Source organism: Anabrus simplex, chromosome 2, assembly GCF_040414725.1.
Source record: "Anabrus simplex isolate iqAnaSimp1 chromosome 2, ASM4041472v1, whole genome shotgun sequence".
In the NCBI taxonomy this organism is placed as follows: domain Eukaryota; kingdom Metazoa; phylum Arthropoda; class Insecta; order Orthoptera; family Tettigoniidae; genus Anabrus; species Anabrus simplex.
Window position 1 is genome coordinate 283,039,126 of NC_090266.1, and position 17,411 is coordinate 283,056,536.

A 17,411-nucleotide genomic window follows, 5' to 3' on the forward strand; every position below is an offset into this window, starting at 1 on the left:
TAAATACAATGAAATCGTTTAGTAAACTGCACATACAATGAAATGGCCTAGCAATTCAAGTCCGAGACGTAGTTACGGTAGACAAATAAGCATTTTGTTTTTCAAATAAACACTTATATACGGTATTTTGAACTGGTAACAGACTCAGGTGCAGAGGAATAAATAAAACATGTATCTCATTTTCGACAAAAATGTCAGTTACCCTTTCAGTGGTTAGCAGAGCAGTGTAAGTCATGTTTTAGCAAAAATAATCTGGAACTGTTGTAAAAGATGGACTTTATGTCTCAAAGAAGAAAGGAATTGAGAGTATATAGTCAATTAAATCTGAAGTAAATATTTTAAATACAATTCTCAAATACTGGATTGAAAAGAGACAGTGAATTTCGTTCAACAAAATAGTGACCGAGGTTACCAGATTATCTTTATCGTTGTTAGGCTGTTATCGTGGTTATCGTTATCAGAGAGAAAGAGAGAAAACCTCAAGGAGTGTATATTAACTCAGACTTTGTTGACGTTTTGTCTAGTGTGTTGGTGTGGAACGGTGGAAGAGGTTATGACATTTGAGCATATGGAAAGCTAGTTTACGTGTTGGATCTGTTTCGTGTTATCTGTACCCATAATACTAAAAATACAGTTTGTTTTAGCATGGCTGGTTCATCTTTGGAAGAAAGACCAACTGATGGTTTCTTTAATTTGGAAGTGGTCCATGATGCGTTTGTCAAGTCACTATCTGTTGATGGAGATGTGGATATGGATAATTATTTGGTAGCTTACAGAGAGTTGTATAAGTAAGTACAGCAAACAGTTATCATGCAGTTTCTTATTGTCATATGTGTTTAATTGATAATTGAATTAATCACGGTCAGTGAACTTGGAGGTGGGGAGGGAGGGATCATATTTATTCCTATTAATGATCAACGACACTCAATTTTCCTCCTTAGTTTTTGCTTAATATATGACTTAACATTTATACTCTAATGAACTGTTACAATCATTCTTCACTTATCACTCTGTTGGGTTGTTGCTATTTTTGTAGGCCATATAAGTCTATGCTTAATTTGGACAGTGACCAGGTTCATCTTTTGTTTCCTTTCTTCTGCGAAGTTTTAGAGAGTAATTTGGAACAAAAGAGCAGGAATGTTACACCCTACTCCGACTAATTACACACCAGGATTGTACAGACTTGGCCATCTGGATTAAAAGCTTCTCGCGGTAATCAGTAATGCTGGCAACAGAAATGTACTCTCTGGCTCACAATCTGGCCTATCTATAATGGGCATGTCACACTGGAAATACATATTTATGCCTATGTGCCACTTCGCTCATTGAAGTCAGTTTTTCTCATCTCAGTGCATATTGAATACCCAGTATTTCCTTCATATTCTACTCTTGTCTTTGATACCTTATTAAGACCACAATATTTGCAACTTACTAGTAAATTATATTTAGCAAAAAAAGTTAGCTAAGGATAACATGCTAACAAACATAATTCGCAGACAGAAATTTAGGGAAATTGGAAGGGTATGTATAGGTACTTTCAACGAGAAAGAGGTTCCAGGAAGGACATTCCAGGGATCATTAATGAACAAGGGGAGTGTATCTTATATATTTATTTATTTTTCTTCTTTCAAGTGGCAAAGTTAGGGCACATGGCCCTCTCTTACACTTAACCACATTTACAGTACTTTTCTGGAGATATATTACCTTATAATTTAGTTGAATTATGTTTTGCCTAACGAGCTCGGCAGCTGCAGTCGCTTAAGTTCGGCCACTATCCAATGCTCGGGAGATAGTGGGTTCGAACCCCACTGTTGGCAGCCCTAAAGATGGTTTTCCATAGTTTCCTTTTTTTTTTTTTTTTTTTTTTTTTGCTAGTTGCCTTACGTCGCACCGACACAGGTCTTATGGCGACGATGGGACAGGGAAGGGCTAGGAGTGGGAAGGAAGTGGCCGCAGCCTTAATTAAGGTACCGCCCCAGCATTTGCCTGGTGTGAAAATGGGAAACCACAGAAAACCATCTTCAGGGCTGCCGACAGTGGAGTTTGAACCTGCTATCTCCCGATTACTGGATACTGGCTGCATTTAAGCGACTGCAGCTATCGAGCTCGGTGGTTTCCCATTTTCACACCAGGTAAATGGTGGGGCTGTACCTTAATTATTAAGGCCATGGCCACTTCCTTCCCACTCTGAGCCCTTCCCCATCCCATCGTTGCTATAAGACCCATCTGTGTCGGTGCAACATACAGCAACTTGTAAAAACAATATATGTTGACACCCATGCTATCACTCTCACTCACATTTGAAAAGGAACCAGTTTGAAATAACATTGCTCAAACACACACACACGTTACACACTCAAAATAAATGCACGTATTACACAACTATCAACTAGGTCTACATATACCAGCGAAACACAGTCTCACCATTCACACACTCAGCTGTACAGGGCACACCTTGGCCGGAAGCTTTCCACAGGTAATCTTGGCAAGATTTCTTGAATTCAGTTAATGAGTCACTTAACTTACTTCCTTAACTTAAAGAAGGTAAAGTATTCAGTCAGCAGTATGTAAACATAGTTGGTTAATGTGCAGGTAGAAGAGGTTACTACTACTTGGAAAGTACTGAAATTTACTGTTGAATGTAAAGACATTTACAAAAAAGTACAAAATTTGAAGGACCGGGTGAGTTGCCTGTGTGGTTAGGGTGGCGCAGCTGTGAGCTTGCATTTGGGAGGTAGTGGGTTCGAACCCCACTGTCGGCAGCCCTGAAGATGGTTTTCCGTGGTTTCTCATTGTCACACCAGGCAAATGGTGGGGCAGTACCTTAATTAAGCCTCTTCGTTCCCACTCCTAGCCCCTTCCTATCGCATAATCGTCATAAGACCTATCTGTATCAGTGCGTCGTAAAGCAAACTAAAAAAAAAAAAAAAAAAAAAAAAAAAGCTGAAGGCTAGAAAGGCAGCTGGGATTGATAAGATTTCTGGGGATGTACTAAAGACGACATGTTTGCGAAATTACTAACGGGTTTGATGGCAGTTCGACATTCAGAAAGCTTATTCCAGTGAGACTCCAGCAAGGTATAAATTAGCAGATATTTTAGAATTAGGAGGTCAAATGGACTGTGTCACTATTAACCTATCGAAGGTTTTTGATAGGGTAGCTCATGGGAGACTAATAACGAAAATAAGGGATGTTATACTAGACAAAATAGTGGTTGAATGGGTGGCTAAATTTCTAAATTATCTGATCCTGTTACAATTAAGAGGGGGTTCCTGCAAGCGAGTATTGTTGGACCTTTATCAATCAATCACTACTGATCTGCATTTAGGGCAGTCGCCCAGGTGGCAGATTCCCTATCTGTTGTTTTCCTAGCCTTTTCTTAAATGATTGCAAAGAAATTGAAAATTTATTGAACATCTCGCTTTATAAGTTATTCCAACCCCTAACTCCCCTTCCTATAAACAAAATTTGCTCCAATTTGTCCTCTTGAATTCCAACTTTATCCTCATATTGTGGTCTGTCCTACTGTAAAAGATACCACTCAAACTTATTCGTCTACTAATGTGATGGACAGTTTTCTGGAAAAATAGTTTGTATTGTTTTTAGTGCATTTTCAGACATTTTGTAAAGGACATGGGTTCATCCATTTTACATTATTAGACAGTAATAATGATGTATCTTAATCAGTTACAAGACGTTATGGCTGAAGAAGTCTTAAATTAGACTAAACATGTACCGAAGAATGTATAATATATTTTAATATTGAATGTGTTGTCACTTGTAAAGTGGGTGGACCATTAAACCTAATACTAGTTCTTAATCAAGCTGTATCAGTATGGATCTATATGATGGAGTTTGTAAATTGCAATACTAATATCATTCCATGCCATCTCTCCACTGACAGCTCGAAAAATAACACTTATTACAAGTTATTACAAGTTATAAATCTCAATCCACCAATATCAACCATTAAAAAGATGCAATAGGAAACAGCATATGTCACAACTACCTTGAGAAGTCCCCTCTTCAAACCCACACAGCAACAGGCAGCAGGATTTTACATAATTTAATCACCATAAAGCAACATTTAGACAATGGATCATGCAATATCTTATAAAAACGCTATTAAATTTTATTCCCAAGGTAACATTCAGGTCCATGAAGATTCCAGTGAGACCACGCACATTGGATATTACAGATTAAATAACCTAAACCAACCAATGTCATTACAAGTTTTTTAAAGCACATCATTATTTTTTTATTGTCAGATGTATAATAATTTTAAACTCCTTTTTAGACATAGCAAATGTATATCAAGCTAAATGTTTTTATGTATGGTACTTGTTAACATAATTCACTAGTCATAATTATCCACATCAGCCAGATGATTCTACAGAAAAAACACACACACACACAAAATTGTTAAAACAATTCATGTCACTTAAACCATTTTAAGTATTTTATTATTAAGCAAAATCCAGTATCCTGGCTATTTTGATCTTAGGTAGTAGGTACAGCGGTTGAAGATGCCTAAACAATTAGGCGAAACATGTCCCACTTATGACAGTAATAAAATTGATAAAGATTGTTGATTGTGACAATCGCAAACAGTCCACCAGCATGAATTTGCAAATGTCAAAACCTGGAGTTCTGCACAGTTTCGTATGCAGTCCATTTGTCCACATGTTTTCAACACATTACCATTGCCTTTGTAACGGGTATTACCACCTCTAGCCGCAGTTCCAGTTGTGATTCGATCACGCGTGCTCAGGATGCAATCTTGAAAGTTATCTTGTCTTATGAGCTCTCATTCTGCCTGGAGCGCTGCGTGAAGTTGAGGCAGTGTGTCAGGGGATCGACTCCTAGCATGTCTCCCAACTATATCCCAGACATGCTCTTATTGGGTTTAGGTCAGGACTACGAGCAGGCCATACCATGTGCTCAATTCCGAGTTCATCCAGGTACTCACATACACATATGGCAACATGTGAGTGAGCATTATCATGCATCACGATAAAGTTCTCCTCGATGACAGGTGAAAAAGGCACCACATGATCCACTAAAATCTCCTCGATGTATCGCTGGGCTGTCAGACTTCAGTTCTCAATGAACACAAGTTCCGTGCATGCATAAGTTGTAATCCAAGCCCAGGTCATCACAGAGCCTCCATTGAACGGTGTCCTTGCAGAGAAAGTACAGGGTGAATAACGTTCCCTGGACCCTCTCCATACTCTGTCCCTTCCATCCAGTGTCCTCAAGCAGAATGTGGACTCAGCCGTGAAAAGTACTGAGCTCCACTGCTCAACAGTCCAGTTTCGATGGGCATTCGTGAATTGCATCTGAGAGGCACGATGCTCATGTGTAAGCAGAGGTCCTGTGGCGGGCCTCTTGGACTTTAAATCTGCTTCATACAACCTCCTCCTTACTATCCTTTCGCTGATGTCAGTGTCCTGTACTTGCTGCAAACGATTTCTGGCCTCCACAGCTGTGATGTGTCGATCACGAAGAACTTACATTATTGCGCTCAGTAGTGCTTCTCCTATGACCAGTACTGGGCCTCCTGGTGTAGATATTGTCCTCTCTGTACCTTTTATCAGTTCTGTGCATGTTAGAACAAGACATGCCTATAACGTCTGCTACATAGAGTATACTGTACTGTACCCATCCTCCACTAATGCTACGGGCCTTGTTGCATTTTCAGGTGAAAGAGCCATTATGATCTGACTTGGAAGCGAGACTAACTGTTGTAGACAAGCCGTAATGTCCACAAAAATAAGTGGCATGAGAATTCACGGCAGTAAACCTTAAGACAGCGGTTTGTGGTTATTCTCAGTGTCAAAAGGTGGGACACAGCAGTATTGGTTTTGTGATTGTCTCAATCAGTAATGTTTATCTATCATTGGGCTGAAACTTCTCAGAAGGGCTAATTAACTTACGATACATTGCCTTAACATTTAATTTATACAAGGTTTCAAATGGACTAACATTAAATTTTGTCTGAAATCTGTAGTGTTTTGCTTTTTTTTTTTTTTTTGCTGGTGAGTGTATATAAATGATATGAGTAAGAAACTGGAATCATGGGTAAGGCTTTTTGCAGATGATGTTATACTGTGTAGGGTAGTAAGTTAAATAAGTTAACGGGATTATGAGTGATTACAAGGAATTTTCATTTCTATTTGTGCTTAGTAGGGCTAATAACCTATTGTAATCAGGATACATCAGAACGTAATTTAAGAATTATTGTAGTGTATTATAGTAACTTATTAGAAATTAGAGTGCTTATTCTATTATTTTGAGTAGTCTCGCTAATTTCAAACTTTAATTGTAATTTCCTTTTCTGTTTGTGCTTAGTAATGACGAGTTGTAATTAGAATACCTTTGATCGTAGTTAAAAATTATTGTAGTGTATTTAGTATCTGAACGTATTTAAAAATTATTGTAGTGTATTATAGTATCTTATTAGAAAATAGTGTGTTTATTCTATTACTGTGAAATATTTGTGTAGTAAAGTATCTGTGGTATCTGTAGTAAATCTCTTACTAGAATTCAGTTTTAGTAATTAGGGTAGACTTAACTGCAGTTTAGAATTGCGTAATTATTGTGTATTATTCTCTGTTTCCAGCAATTACCATAACAGCAATTTTCATCCTGTTAGGGTGTTGTAGGAATAAAAATCATACAACTAAGTAGTATTGTAGTGTAGTAGTAGCCTATATAAATTACCTTATTGTCGTGTGATCTTTGTGAACTATCCTAGACAATATTTCTTTCCCTTCATTTTTATTTGCACAGAATAAGCTATCTTATTTTTCGTTTTTTTTTTTTTTTTCATTATTCAGTAAAGAATGGCTAAGGAGTGCAAGTGTAGAAACTGTGGGTGTGGCCAGGCATTAAGGAGTATGAGGGAGGAGTTTGAGGGAGATAATTAGGATTCTCTCAGAGGGCAGGACGGAAAGTAGGCCTCCCTCAAACAATGTACCGGTACAGGATACAGTAGGTGTAAAAGAGGGATGGGAAGGAAAGGGGAATTGTAGAAGACAGGTGGTCTAATGTTTTAAGGGGAAGGAGATTGCAGGCTAAGGGCTCCATTCAGGATCAGAATTCAGGACAGGTGTCTGTGACAAATCGGTATGAGTCACTGCAGGTAGAACAACTGAGGGAAGATAAGGAACAGGGAATAGTTGCTGAGAAGTGTGGAAGTTTTTTTGCTATCTGTTTTACATCGCACTGACACAGATACGTCTTATGGCGACGATGGGAGAGGAAAGGCCTAGGAATGGGAAGGAAGCGGCCGTGTCCTTAATTAAGGTACAGCCCCAGCATTTGCCTGATGTGAAAATATGAAACCACGGAAAACCATCTTCAGGGCTGCCGACAGTGGGGTTAAACCCACTACCTCCTGGATGCGACTCACAGTTGCGCGCTCCTAACCTCACGGCCACCTCGCCCGGTAAGTGTGGAAGTACAAGAAAGGGAAAAGGTAGGAAAGGGAAATATGGAGTAGTGGGTAGGAAAAGACAGGTGGAACAGAGTGATGGGATGGAGGAAAGGGAGGAGGAAGTAGCTTCTGCAGCTGTCAGGAAAGATAGGACTGACCAGGAGGGGAGGGGATTAAATGAGGTGGGTAAGTTTGAGGCTCTGGTCATGGGGGATTCTATTGTTTGACATGTCGGGAAAGTGTGTGGAGGACAGAGTACCAGGGTAGAGTGTTATCCAGGAATTAGCTTAAGGCAGATGTTCAGGAAAGTAGAAGAGAAGGAGGAGGGAAAGGAGAAGGTGGTAGTGTTTCACGTTGGTACTAACAACGTAAGACAAGCAGGTATAAGTACCAACATAGTTGGGGATGTGTGGGACCTGGTAAATGCAGCACGGGTGAAGTTGAAGGAAGCGGAGATTGTTATTAGTGGAATACTGTCTAGGAGGGATACTGTCTGGAAGGTGATTGGGGATTTAAATGAGACTATGGAGTGGGTATGTGGAAAACTGGAAGTGAGAATTCTAGATCCTAATGGGTGGGTAGGAGATACGGATCTGTGCTCAGATGACCTTCACTTAAACCGCAGTGGTACATATAAGTTAGGAAATTTGTTTAGAAGGGTTATAGAAAGGTACATTCAGGAAAACGGGGTGGCCTAGGGAGCGGTGATAAAGGAACAGGGAACTGGAAATTAAGTAGGGATGACATAAAAATGTTAGTGCTCAACTGTAGAAGTATTGTAAAGAAAGGAATAGAATTAAGTAATTTAATAGATATATACTCACCAGATATTGTAATAGGAGTTGAATCATGGCTGAGAAATGATATAATGGATGCAGAAATTTTCTCACGGAATTGGAGTGTGTATCGTAGAGATAGGATAGGAATGGTAGGAGGGGGAGTATTCATTCTGGTGAAAGAAGAATTTGTAAGCTACGAAAAAGTTAAAGGCGACAAACATGAAATTCTAGGTGTAAGGCTCATTTCTAAAGATAATAGACAACATAATGTCTTTGGAGTGTACAGACCGGGAAAGGGTAGCACAGACACTGACTCAGAATTATTTGATAAGATAATCAGCTATGTGGGAAATGATAAGGAAAAGAACGTGATTGTAGTGGGTGAACTCAGTTTACCAAATATCGGTTGGGAAGGTCATGCGAATGACAGGAAGCATGACCAACAAATGGAAAATAAGTTAATATGGGAAGGATAGCTGCTTCAGAAAGTGATGGAACCAACTAGAGGGGAAAATATTCCGGATGTGGTGCTGGTAAAACCAGATGAGGTCTATAGAGAAATCGAAGTAATAGGTGGTATTAGTGATCACAAAGCTGTTTTTGTGGTAGTTAAAAATAAATGTGAAAAAGGGAAGGTATTAAAATTAGGACTATTAGGCAGTACCATATGGCTGATAAAACAGGCATGAGGGAGTTCTTGAAAAGTAACTATGATCGGTGGAAAATGGTAAAAAAAATGTAAACAAACTCTGTGATGGGTTTAAAGCAATTGTTGAGGAATGTAAAAATAGGTTTGTACCTTTTAAGGTGGTAAGGAATGGTGAAGACCCACCTTATTATAACAGAGAAGTAAGGGGACTAAGAAGGATGTGCAGGTTGGAAAGAAATACAGTTAGAAATGGCTGTGGAAGTAAAGAAAAATTGAAAAAACTTACTAGGAAACTGAATCTAGCAAAGAAGTCAGCGAAGGACATGATGGCAAGCATAATTGGCGGTCGTACAAATTTTAGTGAAAAATTGAAGAGTATATATAGGTATTTTAAGGCAGAAACAGGTTCCAAGAAGGATATTCCAGGAATAATTAATGAACAAGGGGAGTGTGTTTGCGAGGATCTTCAAAAGGCAGAAGTATTCAGTCAGCAGTATGTAAAGATTGTGGGTTACAAGGATAATGTCCAGATAGAGGAGGTGACTAATACTAAAGAAGTATTAACATTTACCTATGACAACAATGACATTTACAGTAAGCTACAAAAGTTGAAAACTAGAAAAGCAGCTGGAAGTGATAAGGTTTCGGGGGATATGCTGAAGACAATGGGTGGAAAGTATGAGAGACATAAAGCTGAAAATTACAGGCCAGTCAGTTTGACATGCATTGAATGTAAGCTTTGGGAAAGTATTCTTTCTGATTATATTAGGCATGTTTGCAAAATTAATAACTGGTTTGATAGAAGGCAGTTTGGGTTTAGGAAAGGTTATTCTGCTGAAGCTTGACTTGTAGGATTCCAACAAGGTATAGCAGATATCCTGGATTCGGGAGATCAATTGGACTGTATTGCGATTGACCTATCTAAGGCATTTGATAGGGTAGATCATGGGAGACTACTGGCAAAAATGAGTGCAATTGGACTTGACAAAAGAGTGACTGAATAGAAAATAGAACTCAGAGAAGTAGAGTAGGCAAAGCTTTATCTGTCCCTGTAATAATTAAGAGGGGAATTTCTCAAGGCAGTATTATTGGACCGTTATATTTTCTTATACAATCAATGATATGTGTAAAAAGGTGGAACCAGAGATAAGGATTTTTGCAGATGTTATTCTGTACAGAGTAATAAATAAGTTACAAGATTGTGAGCAACTGCAAAATGACCTTGATAATGTTGTGAGATGGACAGTAGGCAATGGTATGATGATAAACAAGGTTAAAACTCAGGTTGTGAGTTTCACCAATAGGAAAAGTCCTCTCAGTTTTAATTACTGTGTTGATGAGTTGAAAGTTCCCTTTGTGGATCATTGTAAGTATCTAGGTGTTAATATAAGGAAAGATATTCATTGGGGTAATCACATAAATATGAATAAACATAAGTTTGAATAAACGAAATGTGATGGTTTAACAGATATGTAGAGTCTATAACCTAATTTTTAGTATTGAATAGGTGGATCTTATTGCTTCCTTTTGTTATTATGTCAATTGTATGATGGTAAATGGAATTAAAAGTCAGAGTGCAATTTTCACCCAAGTGGAAATGTCCTCTCTGTTTAAATTACTGTGTTGATGGGGTGAAACTTCCTCACGGAGATTACTGGAAGTATCTAGGTGTTGAAAGGAAAGGAAAGGTTTTCATTGGCATAATCACATTAACAAGGTTATAAATAGAAGGTTACAGATCTCTTTGTACGGTTACAAAGGTATTTAGGGTTTGTATTAAAGACATAGGTATACAACTTAAAACTTAATTATGACCCTAATTAGAGTATGGTTGTGGTGTATGGAACTCTCTCCAGGATTACTTGATACGAGATGAGATACAAAGGAAAGCAGCATGATTTGTTCTGGGTGATTTCCGACAAAAGAGTAGTGTTACGAAAATGTTACAAAGTTTGGACTGGGAAGACTTGAGAGAAAGGAGACAAGCTGCTCAACTGAGGGGTATGTTCCGAGTTGTCAGTGGAGAGATGGCGTAGAATGGCATTAGTAAACCAGTAAGCTCAGTGGAGTTTTTAAAGGTAGGAAAGTTCATAATATGAAGCTAAAGTTGGTATTCATGAGGACAAATTGGGGCAAATATTAATTTGTGGGAAGAGAAATTAGGGATTGGAATAATATATCAAGGAAAAATTTCAATAAATTTCCAACTTCTTTGAAATAATTTAGGTAAACAATTGATAGGGATGCTGCCATATTGGCAACAGCCCTACATACAAATAATTGATTGATTGTCTGCTATTAAGAAGACAGGAAGCTTAGAGTGAAAATCAAGTGTTACGATGGCCTCTGCTGTTAATTTTTAGAAGAAAATATAAAATACTTTGTGGTTACAATGAACACTGGTAATGAAGTTCTGCAAACGTAGAAGAAAGACACTGTAAAAGAAAATCTCTCCTCCACATCAAGAGAATTACTGCACATTAAATTATGGTAGCATTTTGAATGGTCACAAGGTGCTTATTATTGTCAGAAACTTGGATTTCAATTTGTAAAATAAATCTAAGCGTATAAAATGGCACAGTTTAGACTGTCACTAACCAATTATTTTAACTAGTACACAAAATTCAACACATGCACATTCCACTGCATCATCTAATTCAAGGCTGTAAGTTAGACCTATGTATTGTATTGCTGATAATTGTGATCAGAGTCTTCCTTAGCTTTATTATTGATAAATAATTGTAATTATAATTTGATCCTATCCCAATCTGTTCCTGACCAAATATTTTTAATTGACATTTTCATTTTTTGTGTGGTATGGAATGAGTGAGTTTACAGCTTTGCATGAATTGTGGAGAGGAAAATAGCTAAGAAAGACATCTCTATATTTTCACACTAAATTACTCTTTCCTTGTAAAATTGAAAAACTTTAATTTGTGATTACATTCATACTGTAGTGTGATTGGCATGTGATCAGTACGTACTTACATAATATTTTCACACTTGTTTTAGTCCATGTAATATAGTTTTTTCTTATTTTAGAATAAGAAGAACAAATTCAAGGACATGACGGGATGATTGATCTGCTCTGTTTAAAATCCAGTCCAACAACAACAACAAAGCCCGACTTCATCTGGCCTGATGTAATCAATTACACAGTTAGATCCTGAGGAGTCATATAATTGAATGATAAATCAGTTTATCCTAGAAAGGGTTTTAACAATAACAAGACAAAGATTTTAAATCTGGTAGTGGGATAGTTAATTGTTTAATGAGCATACACTTAAGTGGAATACAACAGAACAAACAGTAACAAGAAACATTTTAACTTTGGCCGACTCTTCTAAGAAATCCATCTGAAGTTTTAATACATATTTTAAAGTGTTGTACGGCATAAGAAAAACCAGTTAAATTTTTATCAGTGTTTTATAGTGTTCCATTATGTTTTAATGTGTTCCATTACAACAAACATTATCAAGAAATGGTCACACTTGTTTTAGTCCATGTAATATAGTTTTTTCTTATTTTAGAATAAGAAGAACAAATTCAAGGACATGACGGGTTGAAGATGGTGTTATATATGATGATGTTTTATGTGAAACATGATAATGTTAGATCTTGGAAAATGTTGATGGAGAAATTACTGGTGAAGGGGATTTAGGCTCCCGAAACATGTATGAGTGTAACATTGTGAATTGTTGATATATTGACAGGGCGGACCAAACAATCGCATGTTGTATATTATATGAAACTAGTCAATGCGGACCAAATAAGGGACCGAAAATGGTCAAATTTGTCGAACCTAGATGTGATCAGTTGGCAAATTACAGTAGTATGAAAGCTTTCATTTCATTTCATTTCTGTGTGATCAAAGTGCCTTCCATTTTGGAATTTGAATTCTGACCCCTCTATCACAGTATATGTTGTGATACCTGATTATTTACAGTATGTTATAATGATTGTGGTTTAGCATTGTTGCCACTGTAAGGTAAAGCGTCCAGTTTTCACATAGCCTACATGCCAATTTCAGTTTTTAAACTCTTCTTTACTCATTTGCATTTGCATTCATTTTCTGTGCGTACATATGTATGTACACATATTTAGTGAGGTCCTGTATTTCCACATATTTAATTGCACATGCCACAATAACTATACAGCCAGCCCTATGGTGTAGGGGTAGCATGCCTAGCTCTTATCTGGAGGCCTCGAATTCAGTTCCCAGCCTGGTCAGGGCTTTTACCTTGATCTGTAGGCTGGTCTGAGGTCCATCCAGCCTACATGATTATAATTGTGGAAATATCTGATGGTGAGATGGTGGCCTTGATGTAGAAAGCCAAGAATAACAGCCGAGAGGATTTGTCATGCTGACTATGCACTACTATGCAATCTGAAGTCTTTTGGGCTGAGCAGCAATCATAGGTAAGGCTGAGGCTTTCAGGGCTGTAGTGCTATGGGTTTTTTAATATCACAATTGTACAATGAGGGAGACAAAACAGAGAAAGTATGGAGCCACTTCAAGAACATCATCCTCACAGCAGCAAAAATTCCTTAATGTACTAGAAGGCAATGGCATGGAGTTGCCTTAATCATCCTCAAATGCCATTAACCTCAGCTGGAATTGAAGACCAGAAGGACATTGACTGTCCAACCACTGAGGTCTAGGCATTTATTAATGAAATGATTGGATTGTAACTCAGAATGTGAATTTAAAATATCAGAATTTTTCAGACTATTACGAAAATCAACATTTTTCAAAACCAAATTAATTTTGGTAGGAAAAGACCCCAGAAGACTGAATGCATAGCATTTATCAAAACAAAATTAATTTTGGTAAAAAGAAGACCCCAGAAGACAGAATGCATAGCAGATGAATTCATGTTGATAGAGGTGGAACATTTCAAGCATTTTTGTCTGTGTAGCAAAGCTAATGCGATGAATTCTCATTTGTGATTTACTTTATTTTACATGAAGATAGTCTCTGCAGACGAGATTCTTATCATTGTTTAGGACTCAGATATACAGAAGGTGTTTTAAGGTGTTTAGGCCATGAAATAATTGATCTTGACTGAACTTGTACATATGGTTTGGTTTAGATTCTGATGTGTTATAGTTGAAGAGAAAATAATCTAAAAAATGACTCTGCTCTAGAGAGTTAGAGAAGCAGTGTAAGACCAAGTAGCCAACCATTAGATTTTGTACTTAACCGTGGGGATATTTACAGAAGAAGTAATGTTTTTATCTGTGAATAGAAGATGGCAGAGGTCTTTCATTCCCTTGCAGGGGTTTGCAGTTTAACACTGAAAGGCAGCACTAACAAAACTCTAAAAATTATAGCCTCATTAACACAGTCAGTTAGTTGTCATCCTTCTTTCCTCAAAGTTCAATTGTGGCTGAGCTCAATGACATGTGAGGTTGTTTAAATATGACAGCTCCACATCTTTGGGTTCAGGCACATTAAGGAACTCCAGAAGTACAAAAATCCAACAACCCAGTCTTTTAAAATCTATAGCAATTAAAGGGTTGTTAGATGACATCACAGGTACATAATAATTCATAGTGATATTCATGCAACATTTGGGGAACATCAGACAACATTTTGAACAATAGTCCAGAAAGACTGGGGGTCCTGGCTAATAGTTATTCAATTGAGGAAGCCAGATCATTGAGAGAGACTTTACTCATTGCAGCGTATCATATTTAAAAGCTATTTGACGTTAAACGTTAAATATTTGGGTGCTGTGTTAGACATCCTTAATGTACTGTCAACATCTTTCCCACGCTGCAGCTAAGATCAGAGCACAAAACATCGTTCTACAAATGGCTGCACTTGGCCTATTATACTCTATAGCTGAATATTGTGCACCAATTTGGCTTAACAGCAGTCATTTAAAGAAGATAGGCAGATGTCCACCTAAACCAGATAATGTGGCTCAAATAAAGAACCATTCAATCTACCCCCCGTCTACTAGCTACCTACACTGTGTGGTATCCCCCTCCACATCTCAGTAGGCAAAATGCTCCAGGTCAAGAATATAGAAAGACTAGCAAGATACCCGTGCTTCGCTACGGTATTATACTGAAATTTACAATTGAATGCTTATTGTTTTAGATATATAATCCGCTCAAATTCGCGATCTGACTCGTTTTCTGCGAGAATCCGCCAAGATTCGCGATCTGACTTGTTTTCTAATAGATTACGGCAAGTTTCCCCCCATTTTTCAATATTTCTTTCTAGCAATCGATTTTGTACTTCCCGAGCTAGGTCCAGGTATTCCACCTGGTCAGTTGGGTCCCTAAATCTTTGCCATATTTTCCTATAAGCATTTTTAATACGGATCAAATCGTTCAGGAGATCCGGCGTGGTGTCGTCTTGGGTGCCGTGGCAGTACTGAACCCGCGGCCGGACTGCATTCTTAGTCATTACCCGTCCAAGACCCGTTTCCAGTGCAGTCCGCACATTTGATGACGTTCCAGGACGTTATTATTATTATTATTATTATTATTATTATTATTATTATTATTATTATTATTATATATGTTCTGGACCCCACAGCAAGATGTAAGACCGCTACTTGGCGGTAAATTACATCTGCTGCCATTGTCGTTGAGAATGTGACCAGCACCATTGTCGCGCGTAGGCAAGTGTGCGGGATTTCTGGCGATACGAATGACATACTTCCGTGCATTATTGACCTTATTATAGAGGTGAACAATTGGACGGTCAGTCTCATTCCTATCGTTTATTTCAAATGTGCTTAAATTTTTATTTATATGCTAGGAGAATCTACTGTAATCTAAGAATGTTCTCCAAAGGAAAAGATGGCTCTTGAAAACAAACTCAGGAAGGATTAAAAATGATCGGTTTATGATCAGAATAAGTACATCGAAAATCTACAGTCTGTTTCCTGTCATTCGACTGGGTCAGGAATGGAATGAATAAAGCCCCCATCTACCGGCGACAATAGGAATTGTGCCGGCTGCCGAAACCTGTCGCACCACTCTTGGGGCAATGATTAATGAATGACAAATGAAATGAAATTATATTGGACAGTGTTGCTGGAATGAATGATGACAGGGAAAACCGGAGTATCCGGAGAAAAACCTGTCCTGCCTCCATTTTGTCCAGCACGAATGTCACATGGATAGACTGGGATTTGAACCACGGAACCCAGCTGTGAGAGGCCGGCGTGCTGCCGCCTGAGCAACGGAGGCTCCTTATAAATACATTATGAACAGTAAAATCATTTGTTCTCACCTCCATTTACACCGCGCCGCCGTTAAGATTTACCCCGCCCCCCAAAATAACTAAAAGAAGGCGTGTTTATTTATGATTAAAGGAGATTCCAAATACCAATGTTCACGTCTATTACCTTCAGTTTTGAGATAAGAATAATTCACATATTTTTTCACTTTCACACTCCTCCCCTCCCCCCTAAGTGAATTTTCCAGCAAAAAATACCTGTTTCCTTAATAGTAAAGGATCTTCTAAATACCAATTATCATGACTCTAACTTCTTCAATTTTGATTTATGTGTCCTCATGAAAAGAATTCAATTCCTTTTCACTCCCGCCCCCCAAGATGATCCCCTCCCTAAGAACGGGTTTTTCTTTGTTTTTAACGGAGAACCAAATACCAATTTTCACGTCTGTAGGCCCTAACAACTTCAGTTTTTATTAGATGTAAGTATTCTTATACAATTAAGTCAATTTTAAATTCTTTAGCTTCCCCACCCCCATTCATTGGATTTTCCGAGAATAGGTGTTTCTTAACTTTTAAAGCAGATTCCAAATATAAAATTTCACGTCTGTAACATCTTCATTTTTGAGATAACAGTAGCCTAATTAAAAGAATTCACCATTTTCCCCCCGTCCACCCAAGTGGTATTTCCGAAAACTAAAAGTAAATTAAAATTAAATTAAAAATAAAGAGATAAAAATACCATTTTTTCACTTCTGTAACATGTTAAGTTTTTTGAGATATACTGCATAAATTCTCATTTTAAAATTTCATCCCCTTTTTAGTTCCTCTTAAGAGGAGTTTCCAAAAACAAATCACCTATGTTTCTTTATATTTACAGGAGATTCCAAATACCACTTTTTACGTCTGCAACATTCTACATTTCTCAGATATTCTGTAGATGTAGTCTTTCAAAAAATTCACCCCATTTTGTCACCCCTGTTTAACCGCCATTAATTGGATTTTCTAAAAACAAAAAAATACGTGTTTCCTTATTTTTAAAGGAGATCCCGTGTACAAATTTTCAGTTCTGTAATATCTTCAGTTTCTGAGATATATGCATCCTCATTAAAGGCATTCAACCCATTATTCACCCTTTTAACCCCTCCTATTGGGATTTACAGAAAACAAAAAGGAAATAAGTGTTCCTTTATTTTTAAAGCAGATTCTAAATATCAATTTTTACATGTGCAAACTTTTAAAGTTTTGAGATGTAGATACACTCATTTTAAAAATCCAACCCCTTTTCAAACCCCCCCCCCCTCCCCCACTATTTGGATTTTCCAAAAGAAAAAACTGTTTCTTTAT

At 37.6% G+C, this 17,411-nt stretch overlaps 1 protein-coding gene across 1 annotated transcript in view; it reads left to right on the forward strand.

Annotated features, from left to right (window-relative positions):
- Positions 1 to 487: 487 nt before the first annotated feature.
- LOC136864055 (ceramide-1-phosphate transfer protein) overlaps positions 488 to 17,411 on the forward strand; it is a 142,038-nt gene continuing 125,114 nt past the window's right edge. Inside the window, exon 1 of the mRNA XM_067140585.2 lies at positions 488 to 788. Coding sequence (XP_066996686.1) covers positions 646 to 788 — 143 coding nt within the window. The 5' untranslated portion in view covers positions 488 to 645. The remainder of the gene's footprint in view (positions 789 to 17,411) is intronic.